General features: G+C 39.9%; 1 protein-coding gene across 1 annotated transcript; it reads right to left on the reverse strand.

The window, feature by feature from the left end:
- Window positions 1-5,756: 5,756 nt before the first annotated feature.
- On the reverse strand, window positions 5,757-18,246 carry LOC131253999 (uncharacterized). The gene is made up of 2 exons (XM_058255065.1): window positions 17,725-18,246; window positions 5,757-5,893 (listed from the first exon to the last, which is right to left on the reverse strand). The coding sequence occupies exons 1-2, from the start codon at window positions 18,212-18,214 to the stop codon at window positions 5,889-5,891; spliced, it is 495 nt and encodes a 164-aa protein (XP_058111048.1). The 5' UTR covers window positions 18,215-18,246; the 3' UTR covers window positions 5,757-5,888.
- Between the last annotated feature and the right edge of the window lie 2,047 nt (window positions 18,247-20,293).

A 20,293-nucleotide genomic window follows, 5' to 3' on the forward strand; every position in this document is an offset into this window, starting at 1 on the left:
CTTTGATTCGTATGAAATGACAATCCTTACAAGGAATGACTTAATTCCAATGAGAATTGAAAACTCTCTGAAGAATCTGGCAGCATGTATGTGCAATCTACATTGGATGTGCGCAACAGAGCCCTATTGCGCGAGTAGCGCAACAGAACCCTATTGTGTGGTCAGGCGCAATAGACCTCTTACTCCCTCCTCCTCCTCCTTCGCAGAATACCTTGCAGAGATATTCAGATAACTTTCTCTGAGAGCTCCAAACTTGCATGTCTGTCAAATGCGGGGGTGGAGGGTATTTATAGGCTTCTACACGTGTGAAGTCTCGAATTTTGTGTCAAATGGCCCACTGCACGCAACTGGATTACAGATTGACATCATGTTGCGCGGTCGTTGCGCGGTCACGTGCAACATAACTTATTCTTTCACATCACTTGCTCCTCTCTTCCTTTATTGCTTGAATCTTCTTACTTTCATAGCTCCATCTTTACTAATTTTGTGCTCCAACAACCTTCCAGCTAGAATTCGAATGTACAAATAATCAGGTCGATTATGAAGCACTAGTGATAATTGGTTTGGAAATTCTGATTGAGCTGGGAGCCATAAATGTGGAAATCATTAGTGATTCCTTATTAGTGATCAATTAGTTGGTAGGAACATACAAGTGCACAAGTTGGGGATTGTTTCCCTACTATGGAACGGTCGTACAATTGATGGTCCACTTTTATGATGTTCTGTTAAGGTGTATTCATAGGGAATGTAATGTCAATGCCAATGAGATAGCATAAATTGTAGCAGGGTTGAAACTCTTATCCAAGAGGTTTCTTATAATTAAAAAACGCTCATTGCCAGCAGTGCAATAGAGGTCCCCGACTCTGGAGATAGCTTCACTGGAGACATCAACAGATGACTAGCGATTTCCAATCATTTAGTATCTGATAAGGCCCAAGTACCAGGACTGACTAGGCAATATGAAGGATTTCATTGCACTATCTGATCCTAGGCGATGATCTGTACAGAAAGGGGACTGATGGCCTTCTCCTTAAATAGCGAGGGAAAGATGAAGCCATGGTGGTCATAGGTGAGGTACATGAAGGAATCTGTGGAGCATACTAGGCGGGCCAAAAGATGCAGTGGCTGATTCGAAGGCATGGGTACTATTTGCAGACAATTCAGAGAGACTCCATGAAATATGCAAAAGGGTGTTAGGCATGTCAAAGGCATAGCCCATTATAACATGTTCTAGCATCAGAGCTCCATCCAATTGTAAAATTATGGGCCATTCCAAGGATGGGCCATTGATATAATTGGGCAGATATACCCGTCTTCCTCGAAGTATCACAATTTCATCATCGTAGCAACTGATTACTTAACCGAGTGGGTGGAAGCGCAGCCAACGAAGAATGTCGAACAGGTTGATGTTATAGATTTTATCAAGGAGAATATTATCCACCGGTTCGGTATTCCCAAAACAAGCACAATAGACAGAGGAGACACATTTTTAGGACATATTCAAGCTCTTACTATTGCGTACAAGTTCAAGTTTGTATACTCTACACCGTATTACGCTTAGGCCAATGGACAAGCCAAGTCGACCAAAAAAATCTACAAAATCTTAAAGATTATTAAATGGATGATAGAGGACAATCTGCAGTCGTGGCATATGATGTTGTCCGAAGTATTGTGGGCACACATAACTTCACAAAGGACTAGTAAGGGATAATGTTGTTTGCCTTGACATATGGGCATGATGTCGTGTTACCTATGGAGGTTATTATTTCTTCTCAAGGGTTACATATTAGAACAAGCTGACCCCTGAAGAGTTCACTAAGGCTCTGCTTATGAGTTGGAAGAGATAGCGTTCGATTGCGGACTCTAGATATGTTGAAGGTTCACAAGCTCAACTTTGTTAAAGCTTACAAAGAAAGTCAATGAGAAAAGCTTTGCTGAAGGAGAGTTGGTCTAGAAAACCATATTGTCGTTAGAACAAGGGATTATAGTATGGTAAGTGGTCACGAACTTGAGAAAGAATACTGAAAGTAAAACGAGTTTTACATGGAAAAGCATATCTGCTACGTGATATGGACAACCGAGAGAGAGAAAAAATTCCATCAACGAACGGCACCTGAAGAAGTATAAACTAACGTTATGGGAATCAATGCAAACAGAAGAAGGATTGGCCACTGAGCAGGCTGATCAAAATGAAGACTAAAGATGGAGCAAGAGTTAAAAGATTGGTTGTTACGGATATTGATTACATCCTCCTCTGAGTAGCTTTCAATCGATTGAATAATTGTTATCTTTGTTCTTTATATAAAAATAGTGGCTAAGAAATTAGCTTCGGTCGTTGCCCATCGAGGGCATCATTTTTTAAGCTTGTGCATTCAATGAAACATCGAGTTTTATGTCCACAATAAAAGCTAGCAGTCATGCCAGGTGATTTTCGATGCTCGCATTAACTCACACGATGGTCGAGCAAGAACCTTGTGATGCCACATTCCATAACAAAACAGCCGTCGAAACTTGAATGTCAAATGTCCCATCACATCTCTTGATATGAAGGAACGTGGGAGGTATTGTTTACACCCATTTTCGGTGCCCCGACATGAACCAATGAGAAGTCGCCATGTGTCTACACTATGGGTTAGATGTTGATGAAAATCATACTTACACCCAAAGATATCTTCGGTTGATTTTGCTTCAATGATACACATTCTGTCATAATGCAATGGCATAGAGCTGTATGCATGCCTTAGGAAATTGAATCATCAGATGCCACATGGCCGTGATTAGCGTGTCGCTTCGATGAGGCAACGTACCCAGCACGACTATAAAGACTCGCCGAGAGAAAGAATCCTATTACGGTTCAGTTATGATACAATCGGAGAGGTCATCTCTTACAATCCTTCTAAAATGGGAGATTTTCATAGAGACGTTTGGAGGTTCACAATAGTCATGGAGATTCTAAATATCCGAAGATTGAACTGATCTCCAAGCAAATATAGATGCAACACAAAGCCAAATCAAAAGAAGATGGACACTCCGCAAATTGCGTCACTCTCCATACATCAATCAAAATTAAAATGGGAAACCTCGATCTAGTAGATCCAATCCCACTAGCTCCACAATTAGGTCTTGCAGGAGGTGGTTTGATTGAGCCATCTAGATGCATGACTATGATCAATCTGAGGTCCGGGATCAACGGCAGAGGTTTCCCCAATTGATCTCAAATTGAGATGTGGTATGTCTTGAAGGTCTCCAATTTGAGATCATCCACACAAGAGGAGATCCGAAAACCAACGATTTTAAATCTACATGGATCTACCTATTTGGAATGCATGCCGTAAAAGCGGAGGATCCTGGACTAGCAAGGAAATCCAACAAGTCTTTTTCTGCCTAGACAACCTATAAAAGGAGTGTCGAGCTCAAGGCCCAATGCCAAACACAATCTTTCTTCTTTTACATATACCTTTACATCTATCCTAACTTATCATCCTATCATAGCATGGCCTAGTTTTAGCATAAATCACTACTGTCCGGCGCTATCACTACAGTACCGTAGGATTAGATTAACCATCCACAAACATATGTTATTGGATCCCAATTAACTGAATTCTTACTTGAACGATCATCTTTCTAGTCACATCCTACTAATCATCCACATGGATCATCTGTTCTCATAGACAAATTAGATATTTGTCTTTCTTTGTCTCTAGCTATTTTTACTTTGTCGATTATAATGAGCTACATTTATATATTAATAAAATTGACATTGTTTTAAACTTCTTTTTATTTATTTGTTCATCTTTATTTCTTTGATAAATATTAATTGTATTTATTGGTGAAAGAAAAGTCAAAAAGTCGTAAGGTAAAAAGAATCTATCGAGAAGGACTAACCCCTATCATTTCGCAAATTGCTTGATCGTTGATCACAACCGTTGGCTGACTCAATAGCAAGGTTTTCGAATATGGCACAACGTATTCATTTCGGTATGGCAGTTAGCAACGTTCAATCAAATATTGAGTCGAGCACGATTGGCACACCCGCACTTCTAAATCGCATATAAAATCCGAATACAAGCCCTTGATCACACGTGTGGCCTTGTATTTGATTGAATTGTGCAAACGGTTACACGTTGATTTCCCATGCTACCGTGACTAAACATTCACGTGGAAAACAACACTCAAAACCAAACAACCCAACTATTGATAGATTTCACCGTCCTCCATTCAATTCAATTTAATGAGGATTCCACAAGGTTTTTACATATCCACATGTATCCAAATAGGAAACATACTTATGAAAGTATCAAAATATTGTTTATTTGGAAATCATGTCTTTTAATAGCTAAATTCAAATTGATACAAACTGGACCATTTTCTTGAAGAAGAAAATTTTATGAAAAATTGCAATATTGACCATACTATGGACCTGTTTGGATGCAACTATGCATAAGTGGGTTTCGTGGCTGCTTTGTTGGTTGAATCACTGAAAGTGGATCTGATTGGCTTTCATCTATTTGATTATCCAAGTGCAAGTGGTGGACAGACGAAGGTTCCAAGTCATGGCTCAATGGTAGAAAGAGCATATTTCAACACTGAGGTCATGAGTTCGAGTGCCCATTTGGGGGGTGCGCATGTTAAAAAAATTAAAAATTAAAAACAGAGCAAATAGAGTGATTATGTAGGATAGAAGAGTGCAGATGGAATGTTCATTTGAAGCTGACCAACAAGATTATCAATGTCCAACATCAATTGGCAAAAGTTGAAGCCAATAACATCTTAAACAATGCCAACGGTCGACATTCAACCATAAGAAATTAGAAAATTACTAAACAAGAATCTGAACATTGTCAAAATCCAAAAATGGGAGCCTTCTTCATTTAATTTCATTGCTTTATCTTCTCAAAACAAAATTGATTGGAATAGTAAGATCCGAACTGATGGGTCACTCCAGAGCATGAAAACAAGCCCATCCAACAGTCTTCAAAAACCCATCTATACATGTGTAGATTTCTTTTTCTATTTTGTTTGGGGTTTTAGATACATATATACATAAAAATAATAATAATAAAATAAAAAATTCATTTATACAATTCTTTTCTATGTTATTTTGGGTTTTGGGTCGGGTCATCTGGCATGACTCATACATAGAGTATATTATGTGGGTTGGGCTGCATGCGTTTCATACCAAGCCCAACCAGGGCCACATTTCTATATGGGTTGGGCTGGGTAGGTTTCATCCAAACCCAAACAGGGCCACTACTTAAATGGTGCGCATTTCTAACCTGAGCCTAACCTGTTAAACTTGCGTCAAAAGTGGGCCCCCTAATTTCCTCCTCCCCATGTACAATGAATGCTAGACACACACACACACACACACACACAGAGAGAGAGAGAGAGAGGAACGGTGGGCAACCCATCTCATAATTTACCTTTTTGTAGCCAGCTTGAGTTCCCAATCCTTGTAATTTTTGGGCAGGCGTCCTAATATGAGCCTATGTAATAGATGTGAGCAGTAGATGTCACCAGAGTAGACCCCACAAAGCCTTTGATGCATGCTCTACGTGATTACGCTTTCATGCAGGTTCGGGCTACATGCATTAGCAGTTCAAGGAATTGGGTGCGATCAATGCCGTCCCTTGTTCGGTAAAATTTCAATTACTTTGCCAAGCAACTACATTTTTTATGAATTCACCCTTTTCTTAACAAACGCTATGAAGACTAATTGCGGGCAAAAATGTCCAAAGCTAATGGCATAACATTGAGCAGCGAAAAAGCTAAAACGTCCAATGAACTAAACTCCTCAAAAGTTTGGAAAAAACAGACATTTGGTGATGTTTCTAGCAATGTTCTGGAATCTGAAGCTCATCTTGGAAAGGCTGAAAATCAATTTGAGATCAATCTGTCTTTTTTTTTTTTAAAGGGTAATCAGTTAATTTTATTAAACACTACTAGAACCAGATACAACACAACAAAGAATACATCAGAGCATAGAATACAAAGCGGGATTACAGCCCAAAGTGTTAACATTCTTTGACCCCACTGCCCACTCAATGGAATCCCTTTTCAATTTCCACACTTTCTTGTGGAAGCATTGTGCATAGGAAGCTGGATCCATGCCACATCCAAAACATTTGGATCATTGAGCTAGGCATCACCCAATCTATGTTGAAAAGCTTAAGGATATGCATCCACACTCAATGAACATACAGACATCGGATGAATAACTGGTCAATCAATTCCGCGTCATTCATACAAAGAAGGCAAATATTAGGGAGGATCGTAGCCTTTTTCTGAAGATTGTCAACGGTTAGGATGCAATTTCTCCCTACCAAGCAAAAGAGGTCACCTTGGGGTGAGAGCCATAAAAACAGAAAGCATGAAAGAACTCACAACTTGGGCCTAGGTCCGAGTTCCGAATCTTCAAATAGAAAGACTTGATTGAGAATTTCCTGGATGGCGATGCAAGCCAAACCAATGAATCTTCCGAGAGTGGGGAAGGGGATACATTATGTAGGCTAGCCAATAAACTAGCATACTCTCCCACCTGCTCATCAGATAAGCCTCTACGACATGGGGGACACCATACCCCCTGCCCGCCGTTGAAAGAGAAACAGCTAGCCACAGACAGATCTCTTACCGGGCTAATCTTGCCAAGGATGGGTATTCCTCCACCAAAGGTCTATTACCACACCATGGATCCTCCCAAAACCATATCCTATTTCAGTTTCCAATAGAAAAGCCCATTTTGGATTTAACCAAAGGATTTGACCTGAAGATCTCTTGACCTCCCAACCTCCCGCCTCCAAGCAATATTTAAATGCAATGGCTTCCCTCAATAACTTGCCTTCTTCCAACCCAAACCTCCACCAACACTTACCCAAAAGGGCCACGTTCATCGGTTCCAGAACTCTAATACCCGCTCCACCATCATCTAGAGATTTACAAACCTCCTCCCAGCTAAGAAGATGAAATCTATGTTCATCTTCAGCCCCATGCCAAAGGAAATCCCTCTGCAATTGGAAATTAGACAAAGCCGCCTTAATAAGGGTGATGCATCCACCCGGTGACAAAAGCCTCCCTTTCCACTTTGAAAGCTTCCATCCAAACCTTTATATCACCTTGCTCCATAAATACTTAGGGGGTTTACCCAAACATAGTGGAACGCCCAAATAGGTGGAGGGGAAAGACCCAACTTGATAGCCGAAAGCATTCACAAAAGAAAATCATTCTTCCCTGGACAGTCCAATACCAAGCATTTCACTCTTTCTCACATTAATCTTTAGCCCTCATACCTCTTCGAAGCAATACCAAAATCCTCCTTAAATTGTCCATCATGAATACATCTGCATCACAGAATAATAGTGTGTCATCCACAAACTGAAGATGAGAAATCTTATCCCCTTCCTAAGATCCTCGAAACCTAGATATTAAACCCATCTCCTGACCATTAGATAACATATCACTTAAGGCATAGGTAACCATTATAAACAGGAAGGGAAAGAGCGGATCCCCGTGCCTTAGTCCACGCGAAGCTTTGAAAAAATCATTTTGGAGAACCGTTGACCAAGACCGAAAATGAGGCCAATATACACATCCGATCATCCATCTAATCCACTTGCTTCCACAACCAATCCAACTCAACATACATTAAAGGAAATCCAAACCTATGTGGTTATATGCCTTTTCGATATCCAACTTGCATACCACCCCACTTTTGCCTTCCCTATGTCTTGAATCGATGCATTCATGGACAAGTAATGCACTATCTAGAATCGGTCCATCCACAATGAATGCCCCTTGATTTTCTGATATAACCAAAGATAACACCAATCTGAATCTATTGGCCAAAACCTATGCCAATATCTTATAGGGACTTCCTATTAGACCGATTGCCCGAAAATCTTAAAGTGCTACTCCTTTTTTAGGAATTAAGGTTATAAATGTAGCCCCCATCCCTTTAGCAAGCCTTCCTTTATCAGTCAACTCCTTGACAAATTCCATAACATCCTTTTTTATGGTATCCCAAGAGACTTGATAAAAAGCTATGGGAAATTCATCCGGGCACAGAGCCTTGTCTCTTCCCAAAGAGTCAATTGCATCCTTGATTTCTTCTTCTAAAAACGGCTTCTCAAGGGATTCCTCATCTTCAACCGAAATACACCAAAAAGGTAAATTATCTAACAATGGTCTTCTCCATCCTTTAGAAGATGCGAGCTTGGAAAATAATTCAACTATAGCGGAGCAAACTTGGGCCTTCGCTTCAAGTCTTTGACCATTAACCAAAATGCTGCTTATGTGATTAGTTCTAGCCCGGGCACTTTCAATACTATGAAAGAAATTGGTGTTCTTGTCACCTTCTTTCAGCCAAATGGCCCTCAATCTATCTCCACATTATTTCTTCCTCCAAGAACTCAAGTATTCTGCTGTTAGGCTTGAATGTCTGTTTCTTTCCTCCACAGATAGAACAGACCCCTCTTCCTCTATATCAAGCTCGCCAATTTCAGCCTTCTCAGCCCTCTTAGTAAAGAATTCCTTTTTTTCCATTCAGATAATTTATATTTCAGAAGTTGGTTCTTATGGGCCAGCCGATACGCAACCAAACCTGAAACCGTGAAGGACTTCCACCAGTTTTCAACCAAGTTGACAAAGTGGTTGGTTTCTAGCCATGCAACCTCAAAGTGGAAGGGCTTTGGCCCCCAACTCTCCTTGTATACTTCCAGCAATATTGGATGAAGGTCTGATGATCTTCTGGGTAAACCCCGCAACTTTACCAATGGAAATCTGTCAATCCAGTCTGCTAAAGTCAGGAATCTGTCTAACCTTGCCAAGACTGGGTTGCCTCTGCCCCCCAATCGGAATATCCATCATCTCAGTCTGATTTAACCATTCTTAAATCCCCTAATACTTCTAGTGAGCCACCCACCACTCGACTTCTCATGAAGAAATCTTATGACGTTAAGATCACCCCCCACACACCGGGAAGATTGAAGGAGGCTCTGGCTTTGATTCAATTCTGCCCAAAAAAGGTGTCTCCTAGTCAGAATACATGGCCCGTAAACTTCTGTAAACAGCCATCTGAACTGGGAAAGATACCTGAAGACAATTGACACCGAAAAAGCCCCAATGTGGCTGCCTTCAGAGTGCAATATGTCTTTGTTCCAAGCTACCAAAATACCCCTGCCAGACTCTCTACATTCAAGGCTATCCATCCATTGTTCTTAATCCCTCAAATGGAATCAAGAGTTCTATCATCAAAAGCTTCCATTTTCATCTCCTGAAGGGCAATAATCTGGATCTTATATTTTTTACATACCTTTTTAACTTGGATTCTTTTTTTGTGACTTCTTAGCTCCCTAATATTCTAGCATAGAATCTTCATTGGTAATCAATCTTTATATTGAAAACGGTATAATTATAAAAGATGCATGAGTCGATATGAATCAAGCTTTGGTTGAAGAAGAGGCTTTCAGGGGACAGAAATCGGGATCAAAATGGATTTTGGAGGGGGACAATAACACAAGATACTACCATGCTGCGGATGCAATTGCACTCCCCTCCCTCCCTTGTATCACGTATAGACTCCCTCGCGCCAAACATGCATTGACATTCTTCCTCTTCAGGAGCAAAGCGCAAGCTCTCTCTCCTAACTATAATTACTTCCCGATCTGAATATTCGTCAGAATCAATAATATCTTCATCACAAACGCTCATATATTCAGGACCAAACACCTCATGTTGGGCCGCCTCCAAAATCTCATTTTTCTTTTTCTGCACAATAGCACGTTTTCCCTTCAACTCATCCAAATTGGCTTACATCAAGGTCATTGTCTCTTTTGGTACTTTGGTACATCCTTCAGCTTTACCCTTTCGATGTGCCAAATGTTGTTTGAGTCACGTAATTCCATCAGTTATTAATCATTATCTCTTGTAACTATAGTTACTTCCCGATCTGAATATTCATCAGAATCAATAATATCTTCATCACGAACACCCATATATATAGGATCAAACACCTCCTGTCGGGCCGCTTCTTCTGCACAACAGCACATTTCCCCTTCGACTCATCCAAACTAGCTTGCATCAAGGTCATTTATCTCTTTGGTACTTTGGTACATCCCGCAACTTTACCCTTTCAATGTGCGAAATATTGTTTGAGTCACATCATTCCATCAGTTATTAGTCTATCACAATAGTTGCACTTCATTTGGTACCTACTACCACCCACCGTCTGACAATGTTGTCATCCAATATCTTCACTTATTTGCCAGACCCAACATTTTCTTAGGTAGATATAGCATATGTGAGAGTTTACTCGATTCTCTAAGTTTAAATACAATTTTTATAAGAGAATGAATTAATTAAATCTTAAAACTTAATGTAAATAAATTAATGAAATAAAGTTCAAACTACCGAATCTAATCAATAAAGAAGAAATTAAGTTCTAAACCCTACGAAACTCCAAAACCAGTCCAAGATAAGAAAATATAAACATAAAGTCATTAATCCAAAAAATTTAAAAATTAATAAATAAATTAGAAAATAAGTTGCATAATACGTTAAATGCACATTGAGATGTTCTACTATGATTAAAACATCACATTCAGCCATTAAAATAGAAAAATATTGAAAAAAAAAATGATTTTTCCTAATTTTTAAAAATCGACCAAAAATAAAATAAAATAATCAGTTGCATAATATGTTAAATGCACATTGATATGTTGTATTATGATTAACACATCATATTCAACCATTAAAACCGAAAATGATTGAAAAAATATATTTTTTTCCTTAATTTTTAAAAATCGGCTGAAAATAGTCTAAAAATTTATATATATATATATATATATATATAAAATCAGTTGCATAATCTGTAAAATGCACATTCCTATGTTCTAATTTGAATAGCGCATCATATTTAACCATTGTTAGTGCACTGATTTATGCACCATATTTGTCAATCACACGAGTCCTGTCATACAGTCGGTTGAGCCATTGGAAGCTAAAGACCAAAAACACAAGTGAATGTGGAACATCAATGAGCAAAGAACAGGTAAACAAGGTGCCTTAGTGACCCTAACCCTTGACCCAAAATAACCTAAACATCTAGATTATTTTAAACTCAATAGGTAAACCTTTTATTGATCATCCCTTAAGCCATAAGAGCCTAAATTGGTCATCCTTAGATTGGCTTTAGAGATCCCTGATTGCTTTACAATTTCAGTAACCTTTGGTCCCACCGAACCCACCTTCGATCCGACCAAAAACGGCTAAAACAGGACAGCAAGCTGAGGCAGAATTTTGGATAATTCGATTGCAACCGAGTGTCACCTTCAGTCTCACCGAAGACACTTTCGATGCGACCAAAGATCACCTTCGGTGCGATCGAAAATGACAAATTCTATCCAGCGGCTATCTAGTCTAATTTGGTTCGACCGAACTTCAAAATCGGTGCAACCAAACATAACTTGGTGGGACCGAAGATTAGCCATTATAGATCCATTAGAGCCTTTTTCTTATAAATCTAGCAATCGGATCTTTGTGGAAATAATAGATTTTGACATTATAAAGACCTTAGTGCATACCAAGCTCTACCAAACCTCCTAAGCTCTATCTCAATGAGATCCATGCTCTCTTCTTAGTAATTCTTCACTATAATGAGCATTTCATTCTCTTCTACAAGAAGACCGTGATCTCAAGCCCTCTCTAAAGTTTAGACACCATTTCTCTTGGCAAACCCATGTATCTATCAACCTCTAGAGTGTCCATCAAGAAGAATTGCCTAGGTTTTACAACTTCCCATTAGTTGTAGCCTTGTAGGAGATTCTACCCAACCTCCCATCACATTGGTCACCACATCGGAGCATCACATGTAAAGTGTTTGATCTTAGAGCTAAAGCATTAGCAAAGCATCGGCATCAGGATTGGGGGAACAAAGGGGAGCTAATTGAAGCACGGGAGAGCATTGATCAAGCAACCCGAGAAGGTGCTATAAAAGGGGCTCAATCCGACAAGTTGTAATATGTAAGAGTCCATATACACTCCTTCCTTGTGTAGGATTAAGTATAAGAGTTTGTGACCCAAACCCGATTAGGTTCTTGTGTAGGACCTTAACTCTTGTGTAGGGCATAAATCAAAGTTCTTGTGTAGGGCACTGGATACGGGTGCGTACGTGTTAGTCTCTATGAGAGCCTTCGGTAGGAGTAAACGTAAGTCACTGGACTAGGACCGAGGTTGTTAGTTAGCCTATGGAAAACCAACTAAAGTCTCTTGCGGGAGCCTCCGACGGTAGTGTACATCAGTCGGTTCTTGTGTAGGACCGAGGTTTGTGGCGAACCTATGGAAAACCACAAAGTCTCTTGCGGGAGACCTTCCTTGTGTAGAATTGTAAAGGTTAGAGGTTTGTCTAATTTAAAACCTCCGATAGTGAAATCCGACAGACTCATGGGTTGAGTGCGTCCGCCAAGAGTGGAGTAGGGAAACAAAACCACTACACATGCTTGCGTTTGGGATTGTTATTTGAGCATTTGTTTGATTATGCTTATGTGATGAATGTTTAAATATATGCATGTATGATTAGATGAATGCTAGGGGTTTATAGCTAACATATGCCACACACAAGTACACTATCATGTTTATAGACTACTTGCTTATTGCCACATCCTTGTAGTCTATGTGATTGGACTCTCTAATGGCGTGGAAGCATTAGAGTTAATTGTCTTGCTTAGTTTAAATTTCATATTAGTTTAAGTAGGTAATTGGAAGCCATCCCACTCCTTAGCTCCGCCAAGCTTTCACGCATGGCCCATGGGCCCATGATGTGCAATTTCAATAACAACAGAGATTTTTAGAAAAGGGTATAAATACCCATTTTTGAAGATTTTCCAAAATAAAAAACACGTATCTTCGATTCAACAAAATCCTTAAAATAACTTGTTTTGATCCTCAAATTCAAGATAAGAGTGGTTGGAATTTGTAGTAGAATAGTTTCAAAAAGAATTTGAAAGAGAAAAGTTTCATAAAATAAGAAAATTTTCAACTTAAAAAGAAAAAAAAAACTGTTACGGTAGGTAACAGCCGTTATGGCCCCGTAACGGCTATTATAAGCCGTAACAGCCATTATGGCCCCGTAATGACCCTTTCGAGCCCAAAACTTAGGGGGTCACCATTTCAACCCGCATTGCGTAACAGTGTTTCAACCTCATATTGGGTAACGGTGTCGATCGTTATCGTTACGTATCAAACGATGTTTTAAATATCGTTATCGCATAATGTATCACACCCTTGGGATACAGATAAATATCAGTTATCGCATGGTATATATTGGTCGTATCACGTAATGTATCATTGTTGTTAGGAAACATGGGAACATTGGGAAATTGGTCGAATTTTTTAATGAAACTTCAGGGATTGTTGAAAAAGACATCAATACACACTTAGAAATCAAAACATTACAGGAAAAAAAAAGTACACATAATAGGGGTTTCCTTTGTATGGGGTCCTAATATATGTGCTTTCCAACTGAACTGGTGCAAGTATATTCAAAGTCTATTCATAAAATTTATAAACATAAGAAGAAATGTATGGAAACACAAGCAATACATTTAAAAGCAAAAGAAGAATCACTAGATCAGGTTACATACATGTTTAATTTTGTGTTTGGATACAAAGATTGTAATTGATTTGTGAGAAATTGAGAAATTTTTTATTTTTCTCAATTTTTTGCTACTTAACCCATCTCCCCCAAATCTCGAAATCAAAGTTCCAAATCCATGATTCATGAAGAATCATAGATTTGTAACCATTTGACACTGGTTTAACGTGATTTACAACAAAAATATGGATCGAAAATTGAAAATGCTCACTAGATCAAATAGATGAGATATATCAGCACCACTCGTGTGTTTCGTATCGCACATGTGGGATACAAGATATATCGTGGGATATATCAGCTGATATCGTCCATATTTAAAACACTGGTTATAGCATAAACGTAACCGATTTTGAATACCTTGCTACTGAGGTTTTAAAAGAGGAGATCATAGAAGCCAAGGTGCGAGATTGTAAAATAATGGAAATGGACATCAAATGGTTGTTCTCTACTAAATAATTCTTCAGTTGCATCAGGGGAAAGTGATGGTGCTCCCAACGCAAGGGTGTGGGGAATGGTACTCTACCAAAAAAGGAAGTGTTTGTTTAGTTAGCTTCTAGAAACAAAATATCAACAGTGGACAATTTTTCTTTGAAAAATATAAAAAAGAGAATTATGAAGCTCCAAAATATGCTTCATGTCCTAGGCCCATGAGGAAATACGGACCAGTGACATTTGCGTTGTCCACTAGCAAGAGAGCTCTATAGCCAATATTCACGTTATTTGGCATAGAGTTATCATTGAATGGCTCTCTGGGGGGTCTTATCAGCAAGACAGACAGTAGTCCACATTTCTGATCAGAGGTGAAATTTTGGGTAGACTGTTGCCTTTCACTACCATGTGGATTTTATAGAAACAAAGAAATGGAAGGAATTTTGATGAGGACATCATGCACACATGCGCACGCACACCACCACCCCTAAGCATGTACGTACGCAGAAGGAGGACCTCACCATCGATTTGGCTCGATGACAACGTCCAGGGTGGGCCTCCTAGCTAGAAGACAAGTTTTGGTTCAAAAAATAGTGGGCCCGATAGTCAAGAAAAGCCCATCATGGGATCTCATGATCGTGGCCCACTCGTCGGATGGATTTCATATTTTAGGTTTTGCTTATTGTTATTATTTAGAACATCGTAAACGCTTTAGATTTCTTTGTTTGGTTTTTATTTTAGTTTACTTCATCGCCAAGTAATAGCTTGCGCACATGGTGCGAGTTTTTGGGGTATAGGGTTTCCCCTATAAATAAGCACCCCTTGTAGTTCTTTTCATTCATTCAAGTTTTTTAAAAAAATTCTGCTTTATTTTTCTCCTCTCTTCGTGAGTTGTGGAAGAATTCAAAAGTGGGTGTGAAGCCCTCCTTTCTTCGAAGGGCTAACTACCGTGGTGCGAAACCACATCTATCCTCATCCGCCCCTACCTTCTTCCATCTATCTCTCATCTTCTATCGTCATAATTGCTTTTAATTTCTCAGCCTTTACAGTTATTCATCCCCCTACAGCCAGTTTCCATAATCTGGACTTGTAGGAGGGCTGAAACTTCGGCGGAGCACTACGCCTCGACCTTACGTCGGATCGTCGTCAAACTTGGAGGGATTGGAGGTCCCCCCCAGCCGACCAAGGCCTAGGTGCACTTTGGGGAGGCGAGCTTCCATCACACGTGCAGCCAACCCACCCGTGCACGTGTGTCAGCTCCGGGTCACCATCTGCAAGCAAAAGCTTTCTCCGGGTTAGTTTTTCCTCTGGTTTTCCTCTTTTCATTCCTATTTCCTAAACCCTAGCCTTAATTTGCATTAGCCCTAATTTATTTGTCCCTTTTTTTCACCCTAGGGTTCCTTGAATTGAAATTGGGAAATCCCTTGGATTAGGAACTGATTCTTATGCATGTGTGGTTGATTTCTATTTCCTTTTGACATCGTTTGGCTTATAATTTTTATTGGTCCAGCCCTAGCCTGTGTCGGCCTAGACCCGCATATATTCCCCTTTCATTGAATGTTTGGACTATCATGTGGGATGTGGAATTTGTGTAATTGTTTCTGAATTGGTATGATCTAAGCCTGAATTCTTGCACATCATACTTGAATTTCATATCCTGCATCAAATTTTTTAGAACAAAGCAGCATTAGTAGAAACCATCAAAAGTAATGCAATATCTTTGATTGTTGAATGGGCCCCAATAATATCGATGTTTGAGGATGCTTCCAAGGCAGGCTATTTACAGGATTGGAGGTGTGGATGCAAGCCCATCAAGGTGTAATCCTGGATGGTGCCCCTGCCTCCGGGACATCTCAAGCTAAAATTTGTTGGATGCTTGGTCGGGGATAGGGCTTAATTCCAATCTTGTAGGTGTAATTTGTAATAAGAATGTTGAGATCTCTTGGCTTTTTCTAGTCTAGGTGGTAAGGTGGGCTCTTTTCATGCGGATGTGGTGGCCTTTGGGAAGTTTTCCACTTGGTTGCAGCTTGGAGTTCTAGTCCTATAATTATTGAAGGGGACCCTTACAAAACTGTAGATGGGCATCACCAGAGACAATGAGTACATGTAGGTTATTCTCTTGCATAGTTGTGATTATTAAGTGTAGGGATAACTAGTATTCATTTTCTGCTATTCATAGGAATGCCAGTGGGATAGCCATGTCTTTTGCAAGAGAGAGAGAGACCAGACTCACACATACAGATATATAGAAATGTTCATACAACTAGTTGGCGTGTTGGGCCCACCATGGTGTTTGTATGACATCTCGCCCAATCCAGCAAGGTTTTCCTACCATGAAAATGGGATGCCCCAAAAATCAGGTTGATCCAATCATGAAAAAGGGATGCCCCAAGTTTGAATGTGGAGTTTTTTGGCTCTTTGTTCATGGTTTTCTATGGTGTGTCCCATCTGATAGTTGGATCAACCTGATTTTTGGGGCATCCAACTTTCATGATGGGACAACTTTATTGGACGGGTGAGATATAATACAAACACCATGGTGGGCCCCACACACCAACTCGTTGGATGTACAACTAGTTGTGTGCGTGTGTGTCATCGTCGTCGTCATCATCATCATCTTAGCCTTATTCCAACAAATTTGGCCAGTTATATATGCATGTTTGTGTATGCATAAACCCTAAACTCTGGTTTAAGTTTGGCCACTATACTTTTTTAAATTTCAACCCATGATTTTCTCTTAAAAAACTAAAATTCTGATACATAACAATTTGGGCTTGGAACAACAGTTTTTAGGTGTTTCTTGGATGAAAAAACAAGGATATCAGAACTAGGGGTTTTGGCAGTTTCTGGATTTGTCGCATTCAATGACCAGTGTAGCAGAAAGTTTCTGGATTGTGTTTATTCTTGGACTATACAAACTCAGCAACTCTGACTAGAGTTTTTGTTAACCCCATGTTCACCTCTACATGTGTTCACACATGGGATATCTGGCTATCTGCACCATGCATTGGATTGTCCAGACCATATTGACAACCCGACCAAAATATCAGGCCAATCCACTCATCAGGCTACATGCACGTTGCATGTGGACTGCTGCAGGTATCTCCTTAAGCCATCCATTGTTTTCACACACGTGTGGCCCACATGACCTACTGAATAGACCGGCCTGATTTTGGGATCAATTCACCTACATGGTGTGGCTCGCTTGATGCATGGCTCAGATGTCTAAAATATTTGTGGTCACATGTACTTCATGTGAAACAAGCAAAGATCCTGAGATTAACATCATGCCAAACTCTTCAATGCAAGTTCCAGCTCATAGATAAGCAAACATGCATGTATTGGAAAAACAAGTCAAAATAAACTAACATTGCCTCCAATGAACAAGAATTTTCTGTATTAAAAGAAAGCAATTTGAACAAAACCAACATGACAAGAGACAACTACCACACAAGCACAAAAATTCTTACATTTGCTCATGACATTGGAAATACAAAACAAATGTATGCATTTCATTTGGAAAAACATACATTTGTCTATGTAGCAAAAATGCATAGCAAATGTATGCACTTCCAATATCACGAAATGAAACATTAAGATACCGGACCACTTCTTGAGACCCAATGTCTAATCCTAAAATCCCATCTTACCTTGATAAATTGTTTGTATTTCTGGGATATTCTCCTCATACTTGATCACAAACCTCTCCAAGAAGTCGTCCTCACTCATTTTCAGTGCCCAAGTTATACTCAAATCCTTCTTAATCAGACTGTTCTGAATTAGAACCCGCAGAACCGAACATCTTGGTGCGATCGTCTTCTCAAGACTTAGTAAGAAAACATTGGGATGTTTTGATAGACTCGACGGCTTCAAATCCATCTGGGTCCCGACCAAATCCACCACTCTCCTAATCTTCTCCTGTGACGTGATCATACACATTGGCTGCAATTTAAATGCCGAAAGGAACTCATCCTCAGACCACCCCAAACTCCTAAAAACCTTCACCTTCCTTTCCCAATTCAACTTGGTCATCCTTGACATCACGCAGATCACGAGGATGAAATTTGAGCCTGACTGATCGAACCCCATTTCCTTAGCCAATGTGACAATCTCATGAAACCGATCGGGTTTTAGCATCATTGTCTGAGGGTGGGATGTAATCAGCTTCGAGATCTTGGATTCTCCCGCAAGATCGAGATGTTGGGTCCCATCACTTTCTCAAGATTCTTCCGAAAAACGCGGGTATTGCGCTTAAAGGAAGTTGCAATGTTTTCGTCGGTGTGGACAAAAGACTTAAGGAAGTCGACGGCTGGAACGATCTGATTGTTTAGGCTGAGATTTAAGAGAACAGGGTCGGCAGATAGGATTTTTGAGAGGGTGGGGCCAGTAATGCCCATGCTGTGGAAGAAATCAAGCTTGGGCTCGAGGGTTTTGTTAACGCTGGCCAAGAGAAGCAATGGACGCTTGGCGATGATTTCTGCGACGTGGGTATTGGTGAATCCATGGTTTTGGAAGAGTTTGAGAACAGAGTCTGGCCTTTCTGGGGATTTGAGTTGGATTTTTTGGGAAGCTGAAAGAGCTGATTCTGGAGAGAGCCCACATGAGTTTATGAGGTATGAGACTATAAAAGAGGAGGGATTTTGAGTTGTAGTGATGGTGGTGTTTGAGAGGGATGATTGATGGTGGTGTTTGAGAGAGATGATGGGTTTTGTAGAAGAAGGGAAGAGTAGAGATGGGTAAGTGATGGTGTTGTTAAATCAGTGGTCATGATTTGTTGGAGGACATTTCTTCTAAGCATGAAACAAAACATTGAATATCCAAGGGAAATGGCGAGTGTATTGGAAAGTGACTTGCAGAGGTTGGGAAACTGAGATTTTCGCTTCCCAGGGTTTCGCAACAAAGGTACAAAGCTGACGAGACGAGAAAAGAGGGAAATGGCTTTAGGGGTTTTGAAACAGGGCGCGACTTCGGTGAGAGGTAGTGGAACTTGGCTCCGACTCCGGAACCAGCGATGCGAGTGAGACCCTGAGTAGCGGGGCCAACCTCGATTTATGCATTATGTATCCACCCTGTTCTAGCTTATTTTAGCCCATGATCCCAAAACTGATTAGATGCAACTTTCAGGTGGAACACACCCCTGTAAACAGTAGTCATTGACCATTGAAAACCTTTTGTGGCCTCGGAAGTTTTATATCAAAATGATATTTGTTTTTTCCTTTCATCCCAGCTTGTGCGACCTTATTAACAGGTTGGATGTTCAATAAACATTACGGTGGACGCTAGAAAGCTTTTAATGATGGCTGTTCAATGACCATTTGTTATCTGCGGTGTCAGTTGCAAAACCGCGTAAGCACACAAAGTTGAATTAAGCAAAGTACTTTGATCACACAACTAAGTTCAAACACAAACAAACTAAATTTAACGTGGAAAAATCTTTCAGAAAAAAAAAATCACAGTAGAAAACGACAGTAATACATTATGAAAGCAAAATTTATAAGAGATAGAGATTACCCAATTCAAACAAGCCTTAAATCTCCCCAAGCTATGCCCTTGAAACCCTAGAACGAATTAGAAAGCCCGCTCCTCTCTCAAATCCCGATTACACCCATATATAGCTTGCATGAGAATCACGATCAAAATAGGAAATAAATCCCATACTTACGCAATTCTACATATACGCCCGATGGCACCTTCGATGGCATCGATAGATCATCGATAGCATTGAACACCTTCGATGGCATCGAGGAATGCACCAAAACAATACAACGATAAAATGTGAAATTTCCATATTTTTCTAATGACATCGAGCATACGTCAATGGGATCGAGACGTCAATCAATGACGTCAACAAACCTTTTTGTTTACAGATTTAAGAAATTAACAATAATCTCCATCATGTCTTCAATTACCATTCTTCATAACTTCTTTCCCTCATCTCTAATTCCGCCTTGCATCATAACTCCACCATCACTTTTCATGTATACTCCATCTTCCATTTATGCTTTCGCCAAGCCCAGAGAAATTGCACACAAAACTTGAACTTCTCTGAGGGAACTACCTTAGTAAGCATGTCGGCAAGATTCACGCTCGTGTGAACTTCTTTAGAGTTACACCTCCTTCCTTGAGTATATGTCAGATAAAATGGTAGTGCACATTAATATATTTAGTGCGTAAGTGATAAACAAAATTTTTAGCCAAATTGATCATGTTCTCGCTATC

This window comes from Magnolia sinica, chromosome 8, assembly GCF_029962835.1.
Source record: "Magnolia sinica isolate HGM2019 chromosome 8, MsV1, whole genome shotgun sequence".
Taxonomy (NCBI): Eukaryota; Viridiplantae; Streptophyta; class Magnoliopsida; order Magnoliales; family Magnoliaceae; genus Magnolia; species Magnolia sinica.

Excerpts from the sequence above, each read along its gene's own strand:
- LOC131253999 (XM_058255065.1), bottom strand. The coding sequence starts at position 18,214 with ATGATGCTAAAACCCGATCGGTTTCATGAGATTGTCACATTGGCTAAG.